The 20,918-nt window shown below is 41.4% G+C and overlaps 1 protein-coding gene across 7 annotated transcripts in view; it reads right to left on the bottom strand.

Annotated features, from left to right (window-relative positions):
• The window catches only part of AMBRA1 (autophagy and beclin 1 regulator 1), a 181,265-nt gene that overhangs the window by 80,675 nt on the left and 79,672 nt on the right, over positions 1–20,918 (bottom strand). For all 7 annotated transcript variants that reach the window (XM_039226730.1, XM_039226731.1, XM_039226733.1 and 4 more), the window contains 2 exons: positions 14,061–14,141; positions 13,538–13,638 (listed from right to left, as the gene is read on the bottom strand). In XM_039226730.1, the coding sequence (XP_039082661.1) occupies positions 13,538–13,638; positions 14,061–14,141 (182 nt within the window). The remainder of the gene's footprint in view (positions 1–13,537; positions 13,639–14,060; positions 14,142–20,918) is intronic.

The following is a 20,918-nucleotide window of genomic DNA, read 5'->3' as shown; positions in this document are numbered from 1 at the left end:
AAACTAATTTGACAATAAACTATTTGTAAAAAAAAAAAAAATGAAGTAGAACCCAACTTCATAGATATTTTTGAAAAAAAAAAAAATAAATGTCTGGTAGAATTCCCCAGGGGAAAAAAAAAAAAAAAAAAAAAAGCACATTTGAAGCACCATATTCCAGGGCCATTACATTTATTTGCAAGTGTGATCTAACACTAGCTCATGGTCAAATATAAGCTTGACTTACCATGTTCTTTCTTTCCACAACCCCTTTTGCCAGTTCAGCATGCATGGTAATGTTGGATAATTTTAAGTGCTGCTAACGAACTAGCTCAGTCTCTGAGCTATGTGCCCAGGTGAAACTTCACTCTAATAGGCAGGAGTGACTGTGAGTATTTCCATGTTATTCCTTTCATTTATGTTACTAGTCCAACGGAAACTATAATAAAAAGATTGTTGTTGGGGGTACCTGGGTGGCTCAGTTGGAATCACAAAGGCAAGGGCGCCTGGGTGGCTCAGTTGGTTGAATCTCCCTGACTTTTGATTTCGGTTCAGGTCATGATTTCACAGTCACACGATCACTCCCAAGGTGGGGCTCTGTACTGAGCATGGAGACTTCTTCAGATTCTCTTTCTCTGACCCTCCCCCATTTGCTCTCCTCTCCTCTCTTCTCTTCTCTCTCTCTCTCAAAATAAAAGACTGCTGTAGAATCTTGCTATTGAAAAACTAGCAGGCATTACCAAAAGCAGCCATTGGTAATATGGCAGATTCCAGAGAAAATTTACCTTACTGGCCAGATTTATTTATGAAAACAAAGGATATACTTTCCTCATATGCTTAAAGTACACCTCACTTTCCTCAACAGTACCCTGTTCCCACTGGGAACTTTGACCTTCTACATTCTGTCCACCTTTCCGTCTATTCCTCTGTAGCCTAGACCAGTTAAATTCTATGCTTATGAGAAAATGCTTTTGGCTTGTGCTTCACCAGCCATACGCCACAGAGTAAAAATCATGAGTTTATTGCCAGGCAGGCATTCCCAAAGAATATAGTCCCAGAGTCCAAGACAACAGGAGTGAAGCTGGGTCCCTTTTGCATGGCACATATAGCTGTAATGAGATGGGCTTTGAACAAACCAAGGGACTCACTTCAGTAGCCCTGTAATAATGAAAAACTGTGGTTATAGGATAACTATCTGGCTCCGGGGTGAAAATTAACTCCTAGCCAAGAAAAACACCTCCAGGGAGTCTCAACACTCCAAAACGTCCGTTGTCACCCATCTGCAGCTGCCTCTTTCTACGTCATGCCTTATATCAAGATATCCATGCTTGCTCTTGGGTTCCAGCTGAGTGGCACAAGGACCCTGGGGAAGAGTTGGCCTTGTGGATCAGCAGTTGTTAAAGAAAGGAAATTAACACCCACAGGTTGGCTCTACTTTGGTAAAGAGGGTGAGAGGTGCTGTCTGCCAGCTCCCATGGCATTTCCAGCCAGTTTGGAATAAATGAGGCTGCTTGAGCTCATAAAAAGAGAAAGAAAAGCTAATGCGAACTCAGAGCTTTAAAAAGGAGGAGGTGGAAGGTTAGCATGGCTTTTTAGCTTCCAGCATTTATATTGATCATGTGGGTAAAACTGATGGAGTAGATGGGACAGCAGAAGGATTGTTCCAAGGCTTTCCAGGCATAGTAGAAAATCTCTAATCTTGAATAAAGTGGAGACTGTCTGGCTGCTGCATCCATAAGAAAATATGGTCAGTGACCACTGACCTCATATTTAGCTTTTTCTTTCCTCACATCTCCTCTGTAGATTTCTATATTGTACCATTTGTTTTGAGGGGTTGCAAAATATGTCAAAGCAAAACCAATCATAACCTAAGAAGAGAGAAATAAAGGTTCTGGCATTACAGTGAATGCTTAGGATTAGAGTCCATCTTCAGGAGAAACCTTCAAAATGAGTATTACTTCTTAATATTTTTTAATGCTTTTAATTTATTTTTTGACAGAGAGAGAGACAGAGCATGAGCAAGAGAGGGGCAAAGAGAGACAAAAACACAGAATCTGAGGCAGGCTCCAGACTCTGAGCTGTCAGCACAGAGCCTGATGCGGGGCTCAAACTCATGAATTATGAGATCATGACCTGAGCTGAAGTCAGCCACTTAACCGACTGAGCCACTCAGGTGCCCTTGAAATGAGTAGTATTTCTAAGAGGTACACACAATCATGGGTCTTAATAAACTCTGAGATCACTCTAGGTCTAGGGAAGCCTCAGAGTACAGAGAACTTAAAGTGCAAGTAAACAGTGGGATCTCAATCCAGATATGCTGATACTAGCATTTCTCTCTTTGGGAGGAGAAAGAGGAACAGGTGGGAAATTAGTTAAGATGTTGGAAAAGAGGTTATAGGTCAAGTCCTTCTTTCTGCTGCAGAACTACTGTAAGGTGCTGAGCTCTCACAGCCAGCCTTTTGTTTATACTTCTATTTAGCATTTATAGCATAATACCAACTTAGTAGATGGTATGCTTTGGAGGGCAGAGATCATGTTGTGTTCATCTGGATACCTGGATACCTAATACTGTACCGTGTAAACAACAGAAGCTCAATAAATGCTTATTGAATCAAAATGGCTGGTACACCAGCTGAGCACTCTTTAGGTAACTGTGAATTCATTCATTCTTCTCCATTATTAACAGCTCCACATGAAGAAAAGTATTACAACAGGGGCTCACCAGCACTAATGGATGTTGGGTTCCTGGTATTACCACCTCATCTCTTCCCATGCCTCTGTCTCTGTATCTGTTCCTACCTCGGTGAGTTCTCAACTTTTAAAGTACACCAAGAGCACTGAGAAATCTCTTTAAAACACAAATTCCTGGGCCCTACAACCAGAATTTCTGGATAGGGCCTAAGAATATGCATTTGTAAGACGTTCCCAGGTATTGATGCTATTGGGTCCAGAAAGTACACTTTTGAGAATCCCATGTTGCACAGAGGCAAACACTTGGTCTGCTGAGTAGATGCTTATTTTATTAACACAACTCAGGGACAGGAAACAGTTGGTCATATGCAAACTCTTCTATTCTTCCCTGCTTAGGTGACATGACTACCAGCAATAGGTGACACACTAGACTGCCAAATTATCAACACAAGGACTCTCAGGTTACCATCTCTGTTGGTGCCACAAAACAAAAGGTCCACAGTGTTTTCAACTCACTGACCACAGCAAAAGGAGGAAAAGCTCTGCTTGGGACTCAGGAAGAGCATCATTTGGGAGAAGACAGAACAGTGGGAAATGAGCAAGTTTATAATCAGTGAGGAGACTGGCACAGCTCTAACTCATACTGGTCTCCAAAATTTAATAAAAATCATAATTATAACAGCTAGAATCTACTGAATGCTTATTGTGTGCCAAAAAATGCGATTCTAAGTGTCTCCTTCATTTAATTTTGCTCATTTAACTCATTTAATCCTTGAAACAATCCTGTAAGTGAGGTACTATTCTTAGGCCCATTTTACAGATCAAGAAACTGAGGCCCCAAAAAGGTAAAATAAATTAACCGAATTAATGCTGCTAGAAGCAGCAGAATGAATATCTGACCCTAGACAGTCTGGCTCTGTAATCCAAACCCTTAAACATTTTGCCTCCCAAGCAGACTATATACTGTAACTGGCAGCTGTCCTTCCCAAACTCCACTTACTCGTCCTCACAGACCTATTCAAAAGAAAAATGGGGACACATTGAGAAGTTCTTCAAACTGGACCAAAAGACATAAATCCTTGGTCCAAGCCAGGTTTGAGCTGGTCCTCCTTAGCTAATCAGGATTGGCAGTTAAAGCCCCAGGGGAATTAAAAAAAAATTTCTTTTTCTTAAGTAACAGGGCCTAAACAAATAGAAAATCAGGCCACTCCCTGGCTAGACTGTAAACTCCCTAAGGGCAGAACCATTGAATTTGTTCATAAGAACCAAAGTGCCCTAGAAAATGCTAAGCATTTGGAAAGTGCTGCGCACACTTCAAAATGACAGTACAGGAAGGGCATAGGTGTAAAGCATTAGTGGGGAATGATCAAGAGGAAATTTCCTGGAGGAGAGACAGAGGCACAGAAAAACTTAGTCAGGGACTATAAAAGGGACAGAAAAGTTCATTGACAAAGCCCAATATTTTCCTCCAGAAAAGCCTGAAGTAGCATAGGCAATTCAGCTTAGAAACTAAGATCCAGGGTCTCAAAAAGCATACTTTTCACTAGTGGTCTTAAGGAGGTGCAGTGAAAGGCTGGGGTAAAATGGACCCAGACACTCCAGGGACTGGTGGACACCAAGTAAGTAAAAGTCCTGGGTCCTGTAAGGCATCTGGGAAGGCTGGGTTCTCTGAAGGGCTGCTGCATTTACTTCTCTGTTTCCCAGGCAACCAAGCCAACCCCTTATGGCCTTCGCTTTCATCACTGGAGCTGAATGAAAGGTAATTGGGTTAATTATTAAAGGAGCCCTAGCTACTACCACCACTACTAATTGTCCATTTATCTGGGGTTTATAAACAGCCATCTTAATTGATGTTGAGCTGGAATGTGTCACTCGCTTTATCTGCCTGGCTACTAGGTACCAGAGAGCTACAGGACATGGAGATAAAGGGTCCAACACCAGAACTATTAAACATTTCTGTTCATATTCATTTAGGTATATTATGATGGCCTGTAAATGCACTTGCTACTGTTCATCATTCCCAGATTTATCAGTTTACGTAAAGATCTACTATATAGTAATTAGGCAATTTGTTACATTAGAGTGCTATGAAATTAGGTTGAGAAGCCAAGCTAATTCCTAAAAGTCAGCAAGCCCAAGGCCTCAGATGCTCACCTTCATGGCCAAAACTAGACCAGACAGGCCTTCTACAAGTAATTCTTTATGGTACCAGGGAAATGGGGAACATCTAAGAGAGAGGAAAAGTGTTTTTAATAGAGACAAGAGAGGCAAAAGACAAACAAAAAGGAAGTTAACAAGAAAAAGAAACGTAAAGTCTTACAAAAGAGGTAGCTCTGTCTAACCCACAACAGGCAATAAACAGAAGGATGCCTGGGACATGAGATTATATAAAGCAACTGCATTGCTGGGTTTGTAATATATATAGATGTAATATACATAACAACAATAGCACAAAGGAAAGAGAAGGGAATAGAGCTATAGTGTAGCAAAGTTTCTGTATCTTACCAGAACTAAGTCTGTATAAGTCTGAAAAAGATTCTGACAAAAGACAGTTTAAAAATCAGTTAAGAGGCAACCAACGGAATGGGAAAAGTTAGTCGCAAATGACATATCAGATAAAGGGTTAATATCCATAATCTATAAGGAACTCACCAAACTCCACACCCGAAAAACAAACAACCCAGTGAAGAAACGGGCAGAATATATGAACAGACACTTCTCCAAAGAGGACATCAAGATGGCCAACAGACACATGAAACGATGCTCAGCATCCCTCCTCATCAGGGAAATACAAATCAAAACCACACTGAGATACCACCTCACGCCAGTCAGAGTGGCTAAAATGAGCAAATCAGAGAACTCTAGATGCTGGCGAGGATGTGGAGAAACGGGCACCCTCCTACACTGTTGGTGGGAATGTAAACTGGTGCAGCCCCTCTGGAAAACAGTGTGGAGGTTCCTCAGGAAAATAACAATAGAACTCCCCTATGACCCAGCAATAGCACTGCTAGGAATTTACCCAAGGGATACAGAAATGCTGATGCACAGGAGCACATGTACCCCAATGTTCATAGCAGCACTCTCCACAATAGCTAAAACATGGAAAGAGCCTAAGTGTCCCATCAATGGACGAATGGATCAAGAAGATATGGTTTATCTATACCATGGAATACTACATGGCAATGAGAAACAATGAAATCTGGCCATGTGTAGCAACACATGGACCTTGAGGGTGTGATGCTTAGCGAAATAAGTCAGGCAAAGAAGGACAAATATATGTTTGCACATATAGGAGGATTAGGAGGAACTTAATGGAGGACCATGGGGGAGAAGAAGGGAGGAAATGGTGGGGGAAAGGGAGAGAGGCAAACCATGAGAGACTCTTGAATACTGAGAAACAAACTGAGGACTGATGGATGTGGGGGGGGAGGGGGGAGATGGGCATGGAGGAGGGCACTTGTGGGGATGAGCACTGGGTGTTATATGGAAACCAACTTGACAATAAACTATTTGTAAAAAAAAAAAAAAAGAAAAGAAAAGAAAAGAAAAAAGAAAAGAAAGTATGGTATATATAATATTTTTCAGCCATAAAAAGGAAGGAAATCCTGCCATCTGCAACAATATCAATAGCCTTGAGGGCATTCTGCTAAATGAAATAAATCAGACAGAGAAAGGCAAATACTGTATGATCTCACTTATATGTGTAATCTTAAATAAAATCAAACCCATCAAAAGAGAAAAAAAATAAAAATCAGTTAAGAGATTAACATGGTACATTAGAAGATATCCACTTAATATAAAAAAAGTCAGCAAAGGAGAAACAGAAGAACAAAAAAGACAACAGAAATACAGAAAATAGCTAAATGGCACATAAAAATCCAACAATATCAACATTAAATGTGAATGAACTAAACAATCCAATCAAAGGCAGATTTTGTCAGGCTGGATAAAAACCAAAAACCAACAATATAAGCTTGAATTTGTGTTCAAGTATATTATGATAGCCCTTAATAAAGCTTGAACAAGCATGGGTCTACTTAGATATGGATTTTTTGGATAAATACAATACAGAACTATAAATGTATTTTTTTCTGGGGTGCCTGGATGGCTCAGTAGGTTAAGTGGTCAATTTAACTCAGGTCATGATCTCACGGTTCACGAATTCAAGCCCCACGTCAGGCTCTGAGTTGACAGCTCAGAGCCTAGAGCCTGCTTGGATTCTGTGTCTCCCTCTCTCTCTGCCCCTCCCCTGCTCATGCTGTGTTTCTGTCTCTGTCTCTCTCTCTCTCAAATAACTAAACAATGAAAAACAAAAACCAATAATAAAAAATATATTTTTCTTCCCTATGATTTTCTTAACATTGTCTTTTCTCTGGCTCATTTCATTATAAGAACACAATATATAATGTATACAATACACAAAATAATGTGTTAATCAACTGTTTATGTTATTGGTAAGGCTTCCAGTCAACAATAGGCTATTAGTAGCTAAGTTTGGGGGTGTCAAAGTTTTACACAGATTTTCAATTACACGGGGTCATGCACTGTTCAAAGGTCAACTGTATATGCTTTCTATAAGAGACATACTTTAGATTTTTAGATTCAAAGATACATATTGAAAGTTAAAAGAATGGAAAAAATATATCACATAATCAACAGCCATCAAAGAGCTAGAGATGTATACTAATAGAGGAAAAGTTAGATTCAAAGACAATATTACTAAAGATAGAGGGATATTTTACATAATAAAAGAATAAATTCATAGGAAGGCATAACAACTATAAAAATATATGTACCTAACAACAAGGTCTCAAATATATGAGGTATAACGTGACAAAACTGAAGGAAGAACTACACAACTCAGCAATAATAACTGGAAATTTCTTTAACAAAGGATAGGCCAACTAGACTGAAAATCAGCAAGGATATACAAAACTTGAACAACACCATCAACCAAGTAGATCTTGGCATCTATAGCACAATCCACACAACAACAACAGAACACACATTCTTGTCAAGCACACATGTAACATTCTCCAGGACAGACCATGTACTAAGCCATAAAACAAGTTTCAATAAATTTAAGACCACAGAAATCCTATACCCCAGTGACATTAAATAAGAAATCAACGGAAGGAAATCTGGGAAATTCACAAATATGTGAAAATTGAAGCACCCACTCCTAAACGTCTAATGGGTCAAAGAAGAAATCATAAAAGAAAAATTTGGATGACTGGGCACAAAGCCATCTCTATCTCTAGCCCAGGACACCTGACCAGGTCCCGCTGACCTGTGGCAAGGAGCAAGAAAATCCTGACATTTCCCATTGATTTTAATCAAAACACTAAATTAAGTACATCAGGCCCACAGCTACTGGGAACAGATGATCATTAGGATGAAAGTGAAAAAGATTAGGCAGGACATATAACTAATACCCTACATTATCCAGGTCCCTATCCCTCAGAAGTTTTTTGTTCTTCCAGTAATTACCAGGAAGATGTCAAAAGCCAGAACTCCACATTTCACTTTTATAAGGCCTCAAACATGCAGAAAAATATTGTAAGCTTATGAACCTTTTGGCAGTAACTCCCTACTTGAACTCAGGCAAAACATGGCACAGAAGAAGATTATGAGTCAGGCAAAGAGACCTGGTTTAAATTTCTGGGTCTGCCTCTCACTGTGTTATATTGGGCAAGTGATCTAACTTCTCTGAATGTCAGTTTTCGTCCCCGCACAATGGAAATGCACCATCTACTTAACAGCATTGCCACAATGTTTTATAGGAGGCCATACATGGGAAAGCACTTAGGGCAGCATGTAGCACACAGTAGGCAGTCATTAACTTCATGCCCTTCTTTATTATCAGTAGCTGTTATTACTAAAAAGTCAGCAGAGGGAGCTCCCCAAACTTCTGTGTTTCTCAAAAAATAAACCTGGTAGAGCTGCAGTAGCTTTAAATTCACTTCTATCTCTTTAAGTACAGGTTCAGAATTTGTGCTGCTAAAGAAGGGGCAAGCCGTGGATTAATGGGTGACTGGAGGCCACCAGGAACCTACAGAATTGAGGGAGGGCACCAAGATAAAGAGATGAAAATTAATAATCAAAACACTTTTCTATAGTAGTTTCTGTTTTCTCTTATCACTCTCAGACTCATGTGGGAGGAAGTGGGCAGAATGGATCTTAATTTTCTGCAAATCCATTTTTGTTGATGACTCTGAATGGCTTTGGCTACCATCCACTGGAGACTCATTTGTCACCACAGTACTGGTCACGCCTCCTAAAACTGCAGGTGTGTATATGCTTCACCCCTGCAAAAAGGCAGTCACCTTTCAAAGGGTTTGGCTTTATGTTCAGAGCTAAGAACCAAACAGCAAGACTGAGGGATGGTAGACTTTGAGCTACAGAAGCACAGTAACCATGCCTTTTATTCACTCTGGCAGCCTAGAACCATACCTGGCACATAGCTACAGAACAAATACCTGTTGAATATAATTGTGTTGAGACCACCACAACTGCATTCCAATCACATAAATGAAACTGCCTTTCCAGGAAAACTAGCAGTGCTTACTGCTAAGAGCCCAATTTAGTCTTTTACTCCAAAATCCATTATTCCAGGAGCTCTATTACAAGATCGCAGTAAGTTTAATAAAAAGCAAAACATCTGTGTCCAGGAGGGCAAGGAGGCTCAGAGAAAGGGCCAGTACATAATGATTTTCCTCAGCAAGCACTGCCAGGTCATAAAAGGCTCTGTCTAGAAACTACTTAAAACAGAAGAATTAAAGTAAGAAAGAAAAACCCTGGATAACAACTTCTAGATTAAGGTCCTTGAAGAAGAATGGTATTTTGACACTTTGTCCTTTAGAATAACTGTCAGGAAGCAGACTAAGAGGCTCTGGAGTCCCACTGGCTGGTTCTGTTCTGGCTCCCCAACTTCTAGCGGTATCACTCCGGGCCAGTTAGTCGTCTGGGCTTTAGTTTCGTCCTCTGTTAATCAGGTAATAGCACCTACCTCAGGATTACTGAAAGAACAAAATGAAATATAACTAATAAAGCACTTAAAATACTCCCTACTATACAGCAAGTGCTCAATAAATGAAAGGCTTTTGGGGGTTGTTGTTATTATTATTATTATTGAAATGTTCTCAAGGGAAGAATAAAAGTAATACAGCTGTCAACAGAATCTGGAGGGACATCCAAATTACAGGTACCCCCATTTCCTCAAAGTTTGTGTTACACCACTTCACTTTTACAAAAGACTTACAATCATATTTGTTTTCACTAACTGAAGAAAATCCAAAGAGGATTTTCACTTTTACGAAAAAAGGCAAAAAGTGAAAATAGCATTCAGCGTTTGTTTTTTAGACAGAAGCAGCATGCACCCTGGGCATCAAGCTGCCATAGCTTTGAACTGTGTCTGTGAGCATATTTGTGCTTTATCTCAATTTATTTTTTGCATCCGTTAGCAAGATGTGTCCTAAAGTATGAGAAAAGCCTAAAAGAGGTTACTTTCAGGGTCTGGGCACACTAAAACAATTTTTAAAAATATTTTTCCATATAAATTAATGGTAATTGCTCCTTTGCTTTGCGCCATTTCGGCTTGTGAAAGGATTTGTAGAAACGCTCCATTTTTTTGTTTTGTCTTTTTAATTTTTTTTAAGTTTATGTATTTTGACAGAGAGAATACATGAGCGAGCATGAGCAAGAGAGGGGCAGAGAGAAGAGAGGGAGTGAGAGAGAGAATCCCAAGCAGGTTCCACATTCCACACTGAGCTTGATGTGGGGTTCAATCTCATGGGCCTGGAGATCATGCATGACCTGGGCCGAAATCAAGAGTCAGATGCTAAACTGACTGAGCCACCCAGGCACCCCAGGAGCACTCTACTTCTGAATAGCAGAGGAAACCTGTATCTACAAATGATGAGGGCTTTTAAGAAAAGACCAATGGGAGCGCCTGGGTGGCTCAGTCGGTTAAGTGTCCAACTTCGGCTCAGGTCATGATCTCACAGTTCGTGGGTTCGAGCCCCCCATAAGGTTCTGTGCTGACGGCTAGCTCAGAGGCTGGAGCCTATTTCAGATTCTGTATCTCCCTCTCTCTCTGACCCTCCCCTGCTCACACTCACACTCTCTCTCTCTCTCTCTCTCTCTCAGAAGTAAATTTAAAAATAAATAAATAAATAAGAAAAGACCAATAGGTACTCTGTAACATGTATCTTGAGAAAACAGAAGAAACTAGTTAATTATGAATGGAAACCATCTGCTAACCTAAATTGAGTGAGATTCTTGAGAATGTAGATTTTCTTCCCCTTGAGATACTCTGCATCCTTTGTTAGAGAACTTTTCTCAGTAGGTTTTATATCTCTAAACAACTGCCTGCTGGAACACAACCCCAATAGCCAAAAGTATTCATAAGTGAAAGTGAGCCATATGGGGGTCAGACCTCTAGGCATAAAGTAGGAAACAGGAAATGTAGGTAGAATTCTTAAATCAAAAGAAAAAAAACCATACAGCTGTTCCCAAGAAAAGCTAAATGCCAAGGAAATAGATTTTGCAGCAGGCGAGGAGCAGGAGGTACTGTGTGGGGTGGTGGAGGCACTTGTCTGGAACAAAGGGTGGAGAAGAGCTCCGTAGTAGTGCCTGGCAGCAAGTGATTATCTGCCAGTGAGGAGCTTCCATGTGCCATGAGCCAAGCCACACAGAAACACCAAGCATGGAGAGGCAGAGAGGCATGGGGTCTTTTACCACCGAGGGCCAGAGGTTCTCAGAGGAGGCTGTCAGGAGATCATGCTGCAGTCTGCTCCCCCAGCAAGGTGGGCTTACAAAGTCCCGGTGTCTAGCAAAGAAAACAACTGAGGTTTGGGGGATTTCTAGGCCTTGACACTGGGGTCAAGGACAGTCCTGCCTAGGGGAGGAGGCCAGATCCCACAGTCTTCTGGCTGTCACAGTAGCTTGGTTAGAAATCACATTCTCTTGGCTGACAGTGCCACTGCTCATGCAGATCCCTTCCTACCTTTAAACACCACAATGGACCAGATTTTCCAAAACATAATGTCTTTTAAGAAATTTTTAATAGATGCGTATTAAAAACACACAAAAATGTGGATTTATTTTTATACCTTTTATGCCTTCATATACACCAATATAGAAATTGACAGTGGAGGTGAGTGGCAGGGAAAGGGAGGAAAGAGCATGATGGGGAAATAACCTTTGTCAGGAAAAACCAGAATTTTGCTTTATTTCCTTCTCTAGATGCTACCCAGAAGCTGGAGCACATACATGTCTAAGAGCCTGGTCACACTGTGTATCTTAGCCCACAAACATTGGTCACCAAGCTATTCAGCCACCATAAAACTGCCTCAGCTGGGCTTGTCCAGCCCATTTTCTGTTACTGAGATTTCTAAGACAGCTCTATGGGTCTCTTCTCCTCCTTCCCTGTAAGATTCCACAGTGCCTGGAAATTCCATCTGCTGGCAGATGAGTGAAGGGTTGAAGAGGTATGCATTAAGCTCCTAATTAAATCACAGGATCCGGTTCATGAGTATCTCACCAACCAAAACATGAACAAGACACCTTTATCATTCAATTAAAAGCATAGCCAGAATCTAATTGCTGGATTAAGAAATAAATACTTTATACTCCACGTGCAACTAATTTTTAAGAAACTAAAAATGTTGAGTTTTGATGAAGTATCAAATACCCCAAATTATCGGAAAATACTCCTCTTTTCCAATTATGTATCTCACTGAACCCAAAGTTTCTATATATATTTCATACAAACACCTTACAGCAAAAAATTGAATGCAGAAGCAGGGCAAGTGGGAACTTACAGCCGAGGAACAGGATAGGGGTCGGTGGATGGAAAATTATTAAGAGGAAAGATCAGGGGTAAGCGGGATTCTGACCGAACTGACCTAACAGAATCGTTGCTGAAGTTAGGCCACGGTGGAGTACGAAGTTCTGTCAGTGAACTCTTCCTATTCTGTTACATTAAAGTCCGTTGATTTTTCTTGTGATTTGAATGGATATTTTGCCCATGCGCGACCTTGTGCCATCATGAGTTACCCATATGGGAACTAGTTCACTACATTGTACGTATTTTTCAAATGTTGGTCTATTTTATTATCTAGCATCAAGCTTCATGCACTAATAGTTATTGGTCATAGCAGAAAGGTTTGTAAATGTTGAGAAGCAGCCAACATCATGGTCCCCGGATTATATTTTCCAAATTTTTCTGTTACCTCAAGGACATTCTTAAGGAAAACTGGATTTTTTTCTTTCTCATGAGTATTTGGCAGTGAGGAATACAATGTTGGTGGCACTTGCTGCCACTGCTTTGATTTCTGCTAAGGTGCCAGCACGTTTACCCACCATTGCTTTTATATCAATATAAATGTCAACATGATGAAAAGGTAAAAAATGAGAAAGTTAAAAAAAAAACTATGTTAACAATAGTCTTGACCCCACAGACTGTCTGAAAGTGTCTGGGGGTCCATCTGTAGTCTGGCAACCACATTTTGAGAACCGCTATTATGTATGACTATGTTTGGAGTGGTTTGTTATACTGAAAATAGAACTATAACATACTTAAAAAAATAAAATAAAAAAAATAAATACTTTAAACAATTTTTTGGAAAAAAAAGAAAGAAAGAAAGAAAGAAAAAGTTTGAGGGAAGTGGGAATGTACAAGATAAACACAGCTTTGCTCCATTCTAGTTTCCTGCATTGAAGTAAGGAACCTGGTACAAGACCTCAAAACAGTTTTGAGCCAGATGCCAAGAGGCCATCACGTCAACAGAAGAAAAGGAAGGGACAGCTTTAGCTGGCTCCCTGCCCCTTCAACTTTTCAAAATTCAAAGAAACATTTCCTTACCTGCCAGGACTCTGTTAACAGAAGAGTGAGTGGCCAAGCCAGGCTGTCCGCGTTCGTGAAAAATCCCCGCGTAAGGCAAGTACTCAGGCAGCAAGAAACGCCTATAAGAAGGAACCGCATGTGAAAAGCCTACAAAAGACTACCATGAAACAAAGGAGATATACCATCCACCCACCCCACAATCAAAGCTAAGGGGTCACTAAACCTAGGAATCCACAAAAGCCCAGCACAGAGTAAAAAGTGCTGAGATTTATCCTTCTGCAGATTTGTATCTCCTTCCTGATCTTTCTTCTGAAGCTTTGCAAGGCTCCTAATCTTGAATAGGATCTCCCAATGCCACTTGTCCATCTCTTTTCATTGCGCCAGTCATCTCCTGTCAAGTCATTAGGTGGCAGGGATGGATTATAGGCTCACTAGGAAATAATTTCAGATATGGAATCCAAAGCCCAGAAAGTAGGTTTAAAAATGAAATCCAAGGCTCTCATAAAGGCTCTCTCACAAAGGCTAACTACCCAGTACTTACCTTGGGACAAAGCGCCCAAGTGAAGGTGCAGACATCCGGGCATTGCGTGGAGCTCGGTGCCTGGATCTGTCACCATTGTCCCTGGAGAAAACAAAAAGACTACATATAAGAGACTCATTAAAGAAGACCCAGCCAACACTAAAAGACAAATATCCCCTAAACTAAATTCCTACACTCAGGTGAAGATCCCAGAGAAATTAGTCATCTGGGTCCTTACTAATTTGGATGACACATTAATATACTACAATTCAGAGGGAGCCTGGGTGGCTCAGTCAGTTGAGCGTGTGACTTCAGCTCAGGTCATGATCTCGCAGTTCTGTGGGCCACATCCGGCTCTGTGCTGACAGCTCAGAGCCTGGAGCCTGCTTCAGATTCTGTGTCTCCCTCTCTCTCTGCCCCTCCGCTGTTTGTGCATTCTCTCTCTCTCTCTCTCAAAAATAAATAAACATTAAAAAATATTTTAATATATACATTTCTGGAGTGCCCCAACCATAAGATTTATAAGCATTTTCTAATGTGATCTCTGATCTGAAACTGAAGCCAAGTTTAGATCCTCTAAAGGGATCTGGAATGGAAACGTATACACATTTTCTAGATTAAAAGATACAGTAACGTTGGCTTTGGGGGATCTTAAAGGAAGTAAAATCGTCCCATTGAGTTCATTCAGCAAATGGTTATCTCTAAATGAATCTGTTTAGGCCTTTGGTGTGGAAAAGTCACTTATGAAAGGTGAAAGAAAAACAACACAACAAAAAGACAAAGACAAAGCAGTCCCTTCTTTTAGAGACTGCGAAATTGGCAATGATGATGAGTATTAGACAATGTAATCCCAAGCATTTGAGTAAAAAGAAAAAAGTCTAGGTGTTTTTCTTTATGGTCTGTTAAAACAACAGTAATAACCAATATTACTAATATTAATAGTAGATAATATTAAACAATTAAGATAATAACAATAGTAGATAATATTAAATGCCTACTATTTATTAAATATGTATTAAATGTGTTATCCTGTTTAATCCTTCGAACTACCCCACGAGGTATTATTGTTAGCTTTGTTTTATAGATATGGAAACTAAGGACCAGAGAGGCAAATGCCCAAGGTCACACAACAAGTAAGTGGCTGAGGCAGGATTCAAGGAATATCTATCTGATTCTGAAGCCCTTGCTCTTTCCCCTATACTTCGTTGCCTGCTACAAGAAAAGGAAAGACAGGGACTTCACGTGGCTTAAGTTTCCAATGCATCAAAGGAAGAATAAGCCAAAGGGCACTGGCTGGACAGAGCAGTTAATTAGCTGCTTAACCAACTCCACAAAATAAATGAACCTCTGAAAGCTTGATTTGGTATTTTTTTCTGAATTCTCCCTTTGGATTGTCTTCAACTTAATGAGATCACTTTCAAACTGGCTCTGGAACCAAAGTTAGGACAATACTTTGGCTTTCAAATGGACCACTGGGAGCTTTACAAGCCAGAAATGAAAGCCTAGGAAGGTTTTTAAATCTTGGTGAGACTGGATGCTGAGCATTAACAGAGAAATCAAAATCAGGGATATTGGAAGCTGATCCATTAAAGGTCAGTACTTGGTCTTTATTTTCCCAAAAGAGAAGGCATACTATTGTTTTCCTTAACATATCATATCCCCTTGACTTGAAACTCTACAGATGCAGGGAGAGGCAAGGGAAGGAGGAGAGAGAGAAAAGCCCATATTTAAAGGTTATTAAAAAGAACAATGAAATCAGGAGTTCCTGAGCAGTAGATCACAGCTCTGGGGAGCCCATATAACCCAATTGTTATATGATTTTGGTAGCCACATGTACACAAGGAACAGATGAATCTCAAACAAGTTAGTTCTCAAATTAAGCATATTATTAGTTCTCAAACAGATGCAGCTTCAAGTTTTGATCAAAGTACCAACTGACTTAAAAATACAAATGAATTTATGATAGCTTTTCATAACAGCATATTTTACTTCTCAATGGGCACTAAAAGTACAGCTAATTATCATGAGAAAAGTTAGCAAACATTTTGAAGTTAAAAAGAGCCCTAAAGAAAAAAAAGGGTCCTAAGCCTCAAAAAGGTTAAAAACACAAGCTGTAGAAAGAAGCACCGTGGGATAACTGCAAATACTTATTCTGTCGCAAGGAGAGAGAGCTGGCCTTCCCAGAATCACACTGTGGAGCTCACAACTGGCTTCCCGTAAGGTCCTAGATGCCTCTCCCTCCGGACCACAAACGTTAGCTGGGCTGTAGAGCAGGGAAGGAGAAGCCAGCGTGCTAGATTGTACTACTGATCAGCAGTTGCCAGTGCTCAAAGATGGCACAGAGCTTGGTGAAAGGACACGAGAAGACAGTTTAGAAAAATGAACAAACAGGGGCGCCTGGGTGGTTCAGTCGGTTAAGCGTCCGACTTCGGCTCAGGTCATGATCTCACAGTTCGTGGGTTCGAGCCCCATGTCGGGCTCTGTGCTGACAGCTAGCTCAGAGCCTGGAGCCTGCTTCGGACTCTGTATCTTCCTCTCACTCTGACTCTCCCCTGTTCACGTGGTCTCTCTCTCTCAGAAATAAATAAAACAAAAAAAAAGAAAGAAAGAAAGAAAGAAAGAAAGAAAGAAAGAAAGAAAGAAAGAAAGAAAGAAAAATGAACAAACACACCAGGGCTGGGGAAATTTCTGGGCTCCTTTGACATAATTCACAAGGCTCTTTTCAAACACCTACAACCAACCAACTTTCTGATTCAGTTTCTCCTTCCATTTGAAAAAGGGGGAGTGGGACACAAAACACGGCCAGAGATCATGGCTTTATAGTATTTAGAGATCACTGGAGGATATAAAGGAAAAAGTGAATGAGATCAGCTGGCTCAGATACAAAGTCTCAGACTGATGGCCACATTCGGCAGCATAAAAGAATCAATGTTGAGTGGAGATGCATCTGCTGGTCCTCAGCTTAACATCTTGACTAATAATGCACAAGCAGGAGCTAAATGGCATCTCAATAAAATGTAGAGAAGACTTCAAATTAAAAGCACTGAGAATTCTAACAAGGAAGGAGAGAAATAACACCATGGGGCTCAGAACGACTGGAAAACTGAGACGTGAACACACAGTTGAGGTGCTGCCTATGGGAGAAAACAGCAAAGGACATCTAGGCGAAAACAGCCTCACTAGGAGAAAAACAGCTTAAAAACCGCTCCAGGAAAAATCCTGAAAACAGGAATGGGTAAGGTGGCAAAGGCCAGAATGCTCAAGTGAGGCAAGAAGAGGGAAAAAGGCCCTGGGCACTAGCACTGGCCACAGAAATCCCCAACTAAAGGCACAGCTCCCGGTAAAATAGAGGTGAAGAGAGCAACCAATGACTCCACATTCTGTAGTCTGGGAAGAAGGGAGGATTCAGAAATAAGGACTTCGGCTGAGGAAACACATTTCAGCACACAGCCTACCCGCAGCGGGGATGTGAAACAGAAGAAGGGAAGAGGGAGAGTTCCAAGAAAAGTGCAAAGGGCTTAAAAGTACTTAAAATAATGTTGCACTGAGGAAACCACATAGACTCTGCCACTCACTTCAGTGCTGATACAGGATCAACAAGAGGCAAGCCTGCACGAGCTGAAGGAGGCAGCACGAGTGAGGCAGAGACTGCGCGCGAGCGGACTGAAGGAGGTCTGCTGAATGAGCAGCGGGTGAAGGCAGACCCAGAGAGACGGTCTACCTTAGGAATGGTGGACGGTGTGGTGCTACATACTGGAGCCTAACATAACACAGCCTATGCCCTTCCCAAGGGGGCTTTTAAAGATAGACAGATAGATAGATCGATCGATCGATCGATCGGCCGGCCACAAGGAACCGAGTATGCAAATATGCTGATTCTGCTCCTCCCTCACAGGAGGACTGTTTGTCACCAGAATGCTTTTGAGGGAAACACCAAGAGAAATCCTCATCAACTTCATTAGTCAGAAGGTGCCTTTAAGCCAGCAGGACAGAAGCTGGTGGAGTTATTAATGGCTTTCCCAGCTGTTGAACTCTGTACATCTCTGATTAACTCTCAGAGGGGTATTTGGGAAGGAGAAGGGGTGGAGGGAATAAAATTTTCTTGTAAAAGATTTTATAAGGAAAAAAAACCAACAACACCCTTCAAACAATAAGGCATCCAAGACAAATGCCAAAGACAAGAAAATGCATCTCTGGAACAAGAGAGAAAAACACAGCAGCGACTCTTGCTAAATGCCTGCGATTAATTGCCTCAGAGAGAGGCTATAATTTAAAGGAATGAAAAATACACCTACAGACTGCTGGCTGAGTCCTGACCAGACAGTCAGCTTGTCATTCCTCCTCATGACAAATGGCTCTGACTCGGGCCTTTATAAATGAGGTTCTTGCAGCAAAAAGCTCAAAAGGCCATTGTCCTCTTGACAATATACAGTTGACTTTGCTGAAAATTAGACTATTAAAAAAATAAGTGTCTCCCTTGGCTCTTCTGTTTTTATTCAATTTCCAGACAACAGAAGCCTGGCTGGTATTCCCGTCCCTGGACGGCACAAGTCCTTTCCTTACCCGGCCGGGTGCTCGGTAAGAAAACGAGGCCCATCTCTACTGCCAAGGACTGGGCACACGTGTAAGGGTTTAGATTTCTGGGAGGAAGGCTCAGGTCCTGTGGGTATCGTCCACAGGGGACCACTAAGAGCATGGGCCTCTTGGAACTACAGAGCTTTAACTTTTCCCTAAGGAAAAGTAATGTAACAGATAATTACCATTTACAAATTTCTCCCCTCCCTTATTCTATCTTTCATTTCATCTGCACACATTCCATATTCCTACTGTACATTTTACATTAAAAAACAAATCTGTATCTCTAAGTGGTTATGCCCTCCTTCCCCCGGCTCCCTCCTGGCTGTTTAATTCTTTCCTTCTGTGCTTTCCCATTCTATACCCAAGCATAATCCACACATATTCCCTTTTCTTCCCTTCTACCATTCCTCAAAATGAATATTATTACGTATTTTACTTGCCCAGATAGAATGCTAATTCTAAAGTTGCCGACTAATAGTCTATACTTCTAAGCAATAGGCTCAAAATCCTCAAGGAAAGCTAGAATTTAGGTAGGCATATATTTTAGAAATGTGTTGGGGTGCTCCAGGTACCAGATCTCTTATTCCTGATCACCAGGAAGTCTCCCCACTTCTCTGAGACTTTTCATTATTCTGCCTTCGCTGAACACAAGGTAGGCTCATCTAAGGTAGTCAGCTTCAAAAAAGATCTGAGTGCTTTAGCAGTAAACTTCAGAAACTGTCCACTCGGATTTTACAGATCAGACACTGAGGCCTAGGTGGGAAAGGGACTTGCCCAATCTGACTCAGCCTAAACTAGAAGCCAGGCTAAGGGGAAGTGGGCACTGACGACTGATGACGACTGATCCTGGGTCCCACCACAGCTGCTCTAGGAGTCACTTGCTGTTTTATCAATTTAGTTCAAAACTGGTTCAAGTAGGAGTCAAAAAGGACTCAGGCAACATTTCATTTGGAGAAGTAGGAAGTGAGACAGCTGAGCTTTCGCAGCTCATTTCCCAGGAACATTCACAAACAGGCCCCCACTCTTAGAAAACACCAGGCCTCTTACATCCAATACTTAACATTCAGTCCTCGTATGTTCTCTCCTCTATTTCGCCCACTGCTTCCTAACTGGTTTTCCTGCATCCATACACTTGCCACTTTAGGTCACCCCAACCAATGCTGTCCAAGTTAGCTGCCTCAAATACAGCTTCAACAATAACTTCCCCCAGATAAAAAATACAATCCATGGGCACCTGGATGGCTCAGTTGGTTAAGTGTCTGACTTCAGTTCAGGTCATGGTCTCAAGGTCTGTGAGTTCAAGTCCCACACCAGGCCCTCTGCTGTGAGCACAGAGCCCACTTCAGATTCTCTGTCCCCTTCTCTCTCTGCCCATCCCCTGAACTCGCTCTCTCTCCCTTTCTAAAAGAAATAAACATTAAGGAAAATAATAACAAAATCTAAACTTTTCAGCCAGGCATTCCAGGCCCTCAGTTCAGGCCTTTCTGATCTTCTCTCTCACATTACAAGCATAGCTCTAGCCACAGATTCATTTAGGGTCCCCTGAATAAACCCTGTAAATCTTTTGTCTCTGGGCTCTTGCTTAAGCTCCTCCCTTTGAATCGCCTAGATTCCACCCTATCTCCTACCCTGCCCTCATCCTTCACCATATCACTTCATCTAAGTCCTGTGCAGTCTTCCCACCCAGCTGAAACCCATGGAGCCTCTTCCCATCTCTGCAAATACCCTCTTCCCTTCATCAAACACTGCTCTGTATCTTAGTGCTGCCTCATTACAGGCTGTCTCAGAAGTTATTAAGTAAAAATCTGCTCCCATTTATTTCATAGCCTAAAACTCTTCAGTGGCTCCCTTCACCTACAGGAGAATGTTTACCTCTTTTGCAGGGTACAGGGGACTCTCCAAAGATCTGGTGCCATCCTAAGTCTCAGGGCTCATCTCCTACCACATAGCTTGTACTTTACAATGTAGCCAAACTTACCAACAAGGGAATTTCTGAAATACTCCATGCTATTTCATGTTTCTATGACAGTACATTTTTTTTTGTCTTTCTCCCAAGTAGGCCTAGAAGTGAAGGGCCTATTTTAATACATATAACTTTCTCTTTTATAAACCTACATTGTGGGGACGCCTGGGTGGCTAGTCGGTTAAGGGCCCGACTTCCGGTCAGGTCACGATCTCATGGTTTGTGGATCTGAGCCTCACATTGGGCTCTGTGCTGACAGTGTGGAGCCCTGCTTGGGATTCTCTCTCTCTCTCTCTCTCTCTCTCTCTCTCTCTGCCCCTCCCCCATTCACACTTTCT

This window comes from Hyaena hyaena, unplaced genomic scaffold (genome assembly GCF_003009895.1).
Source record: "Hyaena hyaena isolate Hyena2069 unplaced genomic scaffold, ASM300989v1 scaffold_23, whole genome shotgun sequence".
Classification (NCBI taxonomy): Eukaryota; Metazoa; Chordata; class Mammalia; order Carnivora; family Hyaenidae; genus Hyaena; species Hyaena hyaena.
The sequence above is the reverse complement of the archived record's forward strand: the minus strand, read 5'-3'. Positions and strand labels throughout refer to the sequence as shown.